This window comes from Alligator sinensis, unplaced genomic scaffold, assembly GCF_000455745.1.
Source record: "Alligator sinensis unplaced genomic scaffold, ASM45574v1 scaffold809_1, whole genome shotgun sequence".
Lineage (NCBI taxonomy): Eukaryota > Metazoa > Chordata > Crocodylia > Alligatoridae > Alligator > Alligator sinensis.
This window is the reverse complement of record NW_005841956.1, coordinates 3,258,886-3,263,375: the sequence shown is the minus strand read 5'-3', so window position 1 is coordinate 3,263,375 and position 4,490 is coordinate 3,258,886. Positions and strand designations below refer to the sequence as shown.

General features: G+C 42.1%; 1 protein-coding gene across 2 annotated transcripts in view; it reads left to right on the top strand.

The window, feature by feature from the left end:
• The window catches only part of MSN (moesin), a 71,559-nt gene extending 70,779 nt beyond the window's left edge, over positions 1-780 (top strand). Inside the window, exon 13 of one of the 2 annotated variants that reach the window (XM_006020509.3) lies at positions 486-780. In XM_006020509.3, the coding sequence (XP_006020571.2) occupies positions 486-650 (165 nt within the window). In that variant the 3' untranslated portion in view covers positions 651-780. The remainder of the gene's footprint in view (positions 1-485) is intronic. The other variant, XM_025200115.1, reaches the window with a different exon arrangement.
• Positions 781-4,490: the final 3,710 nt, after the last annotated feature.

Sequence of the window (4,490 nt, the reverse complement as noted above, 5' to 3'; positions counted from 1 at the left end):
TGTCTGGACTGAACTTGGGTCTTGTGAAAGGTCACTCAGAAGCATTAAATAGGCAGATGTTGCCTGTGTCCAGCTCTGCAGGTGTAGCTGTGAATCGCTGATTGTCCAGATGTCCTGATTTGCAGTATTACTGCACTTTGCAGTGATGCTATGAAGACAGATTGGAATTGGTAGCATCTTGGGGGTGAACTCTTTGCCACTGACAGAGGGATTTCTTTTAATAAACCAGTCTTGCTACTGTCTCTCTCACTAGTGACTGCCAGAGCAGTCTCCCACTTCTACCCTGTGAACATAGAAAGAGATTGAGTTAGGTAGACAGGATGCTTCTAGTCCCCAAGGGCAGCATTTTTTTTAAATTGAATTTTTTTGGGGGGTGGGGGACACCCTTAAGATCAGCCAGTGAAGGTGTAAATCTCACATTGTGGAGTTGCAGCCTGTGCTAATCTAACTTTTTCTTTCTCCCCGCCCTCCCTTCCTCACCAAAGGCTCTTACCTCAGAGCTGGCAAATGCCAGGGATGAAACCAAGAAGACAGCCAATGACATGATCCATGCTGAGAACATGAGGCAGGGCCGAGATAAGTACAAGACCCTCCGCCAGATTCGACAGGGCAACACCAAGCAGCGCATTGATGAGTTTGAGTCCATGTAAACTCTCCTGCACCTGCCGTCCCCGCACTCCCCATTTTTTCCCATCCTCTCCCGTCACTCACGTGTAATCGTGCTGCGCTGGAACCACTACAGAAGAATGACCCTGGTCTTATTTATCAAGTTTTGTGCAGACAGCAACAGAAGAACAAATAAAATGCCCATGTTTTCTTGGGGGAGGGGAGGTAGCTGTTGCTGGTGACAAATCTGAATTTCTTGCTTGGCTCCATTGCATAAAGCTTTGTATTGCTTACTGAAACAACTGCACTGCCGCCTTGTTCCGCAGGGTGGAGGTCCAATCAGATGCTTCCACTGAGTTCTTTATGACAAAATGCAGCCATCTTGAAACCCATACCTTGGCACCCATTCAGAGTTGCAGTATTATAACTTACTAACCAGGGGCTAGACCTCTGCTTTAGCATAGGATCTGACCCCCAACTGAGAGGGTGGGAAGGTGAGGATTGGAAGCGAGATACAGTTGCTATTGCTAAAAGACCAAAGCTTTTGCCCCTGAACTTGAGCAGGCCAAACTGATCTTCTGTACACTGTCAGTGTTCACTTCTGCACAATCCAATAGATAACAGCTTTGGTGGAGAACACAACTCTGAATTTTTCTCGTGATAAATCCTTTAGAGTAGCTTTGGCATTTTCCATTGAGATGGCTTGTTTTGGAGCAGCAAATTTCTCAGTCAGCCAAGAGAGGAGTCTCCTCTCAAAGTAAAATCCTTGCTCATTGCCACTTGTCTTGCCAGTGCTGTTTGAATGCAGCAGTAGCAGAGAGCTCAGGAAGAGCTGCAAGTTCTGCTCACAACCCTAAAATAGAATAGGGAAAGGATGGGGGAGAAGGGGCAAGGGGAAGGGGTAGCAGCAAAAAAACAGGTGGGTTCCAACCAAATGCAGATAGAACCACCAAACAAGTTTGAATACAATACATTACTCATGCACAGAATTAAAGACTTCCAGAAAAGGCCTTCTTTTTTAAATGTAAGCTTTGGTGCCTTATGATTTCTTCACCTATACAGATGTAGTTCAGGGTTTTAACAAAGTGTCTTCTAACTGAATCTGGTTTGTACCAATTGGGGACCAAAATTACAGACTTGGATGCATTTTTTTTTTCTTTTATTTTCTTTTTAATCTAAAATCTGCTTTGTCATCAGTTTAAACTTTCTTTTCCCTCCATGCTTCTGCTGTTGGACCAGACTAGAGATGGAATATACTTTATTCCTTTCAGGACAGACAGCTTTTTTTTTTTAAATGTCCTGTTATTGTTGCCTTAATCATCAGATAGCACCACCCTTTATTCCTAGCTTGGGACCTCTCCCTTCCCTTTGGAAAGATGTCTTGCCTTTTTGAGACTTTGAGAACAAAATCCTTTTAATCTTGCAGGATCATTTGTGTCTTTTTCTGGTGAGGGGAGATGGGAGGTCCTGTGCTAGCTGTTCTCTACCATGGTTGTAATGTCTAGCAAGTCCTGTTTTCCAAGTAGACTTCTATTAATTTCTGTCCACATTGTAGCTTAAACATAATCTTCTTGGTCACTTGGGAAACAGCCATGTCTTCTCAGGGTTGACTTGGACATTGACTTGAACCTTTGTGGGAAGAAAAGGCAGGGAATGCTCCAGTTCAGAAAAGCCTTTTTTTTCTTTAAAATTGACTTCTGCTTTGCCCTCCTTAGATTTCAGGTACTTTTCTTGCTCAGTGTGCTGCTAAATCTATGCAACTTTCTAAGCTCTGGAGGCTCTCCCCCTTGTCCATGCAAGTCCTTGTCAGCACTAGAGCGAGTATAGGAGAACGTCTGAAGGTTTATTCTAGAGCACTTCTAACCCACTGTATGGAGGGGAAGAAGGGGCTCAGTGAGATGCTGGTGGCGGGGGGTGGGGGGCAGCATGTGCCAAAAACAGTCTTGTCAGTGTTAATAAATGGCAGTATTTCTCTGGGAATCTTTTGTGCTGTCTGAAACCACCTCCACTGGTATTGGTAATTATTTTTGGAAGCTATGCCAGTTTGAGGGGAGAACTACATGAATGCTGACCAAATAAACCTCTGTTAACAGTAGAGCTTTCAGAATACCCAAGGTGTGCATTCTTGAAGCCATTTCATTTTGGGCTCCCCCAGACTCAACGTGCCTTTTAGGAGAGTGGGAAATCTTACAATCAGCCAAAAACACACCCCAGTGCTTTGAAAGTTACAAACGAAACATTGCCGTTAAGCTTGTCAGAACTGATTTGCATATTTCTTTACTGAAGAATTATTGGCACTGATTCTACTTGAGTCTCATTACCGAGAGAACAAACAACCATTAAAACTTCACTTCTGGTGCTTTTAAGGCTGGTTCTCAGCAGTTCTGTTCTGTCCGTGGCAACTACTGGCGCATTTAAAAAGGAAAAGGAAAAAAAAAAAAAGCCCTTACCATATCTTTTAACAATTTCCTAATGAAGATACAGTGCCTGGAATATGTGTGGTCAAACAATAAACCAGTAAACCTCTTTATATTGTGATTGGGTCATAGAATACTGCTGAACTCTTGCATTATGCTGGCGTGATTCCCGTTTTATAATTTTTGTCTTGTTCTAATTCCAAATGGTCCAGTATAGGAATAGAACGGTTTTGTGCCAGTGAGTCCACTTAACTCCTTGTGTAGTTGTTTCAGCCCTGCCCTTTTCCTACCAGTATTATATTCCAGTGGTATCTAATGATATTTGATTTCAGTCTTTCTAGCTATGCACAATTAGAAAATATTAGTAATGGGAAGAGGACTCTTGTCTCCTTCTCCCTTGAAAATGTATACTGTATTGTAAAGAGATGATATTTTGCAAGAAAAGAGTTAATGTAAGAAGCTTTCAGTATTACAGTGAGATTTCTAGACTTTTATTTGTTAGAATACAGTTAATTTTCCCTTTCCCCTTCCCAGTTTGTTTACTATTTGGATACATACCTACCATCCTTTTTAGGATTGTTACCCTATCAAATGTTTGCCCAGATTTTTTTTTTTTTTTTTTTTTTATTATTTTGGGGGGTGGGATGTTGGGGGAGGTGGGAGGGTTGTTGCTGTAAATTTGTCTACATATTTTTTGACTGGTGTTTTTTTGTTAAAATACCAGTTGATTTTAGGGTTATGGGAACAACTCATGGATCCATGTAGCTAACCCAAAGACCACCCTATTTTTGTTAATTTTTGGGGGGGGGATTTGTTAAGTCCATATCCTATTCTTCTTTCAGTGCCAATAAAATTTAGAGAAATTGAATTCTCTGTGTCCAGGGTTTTGTTTAAAGTTGTTGCCCCTCCCCCCGATCTGCCACTGTCACCATCACTTGCAAAACAGTGTTACTATTGCACTTAACCTCACAACACTAACACCATCCAGTAGTTTAGTTCTTGATGCCCATAAACAAGATGGGGAAGAAACTCATGCAACAGGTCTAACCTACATTAGGTTTGGAGTGCAGATCTCTGAAGACTTGAGCTGCATCACTTTCATCCTGTCCATACCCACAGGAATTGGGAATGATCCAAGGTAAGTACCATGTCTGGGTTTTGTAAACTGCTTCCAGGTAAAGGAAGACTAAAACAGTGAATGTGGAGTAGTTTTTCACCAAGCTCCTGTATCCAGTGCTTAAGGCCGGGACACACTTAAATGTGTTTGTGCATCAGTATGCCACAAGAGGGCAGCATGGGTTACACAACAGGACTTTGGTCCATTTTATAGCCTATGCACCAGCGTCCTTTCCACAGAGTGGGATCTGAAACTGATTGCTGATGTTGTAGCTGGCCGTTTCTTCTCCACTTCACCTTTTTTGAGATTTCAGGATTTGGCGTATTTGTTTTGGGTTTGTTTTTTTTACT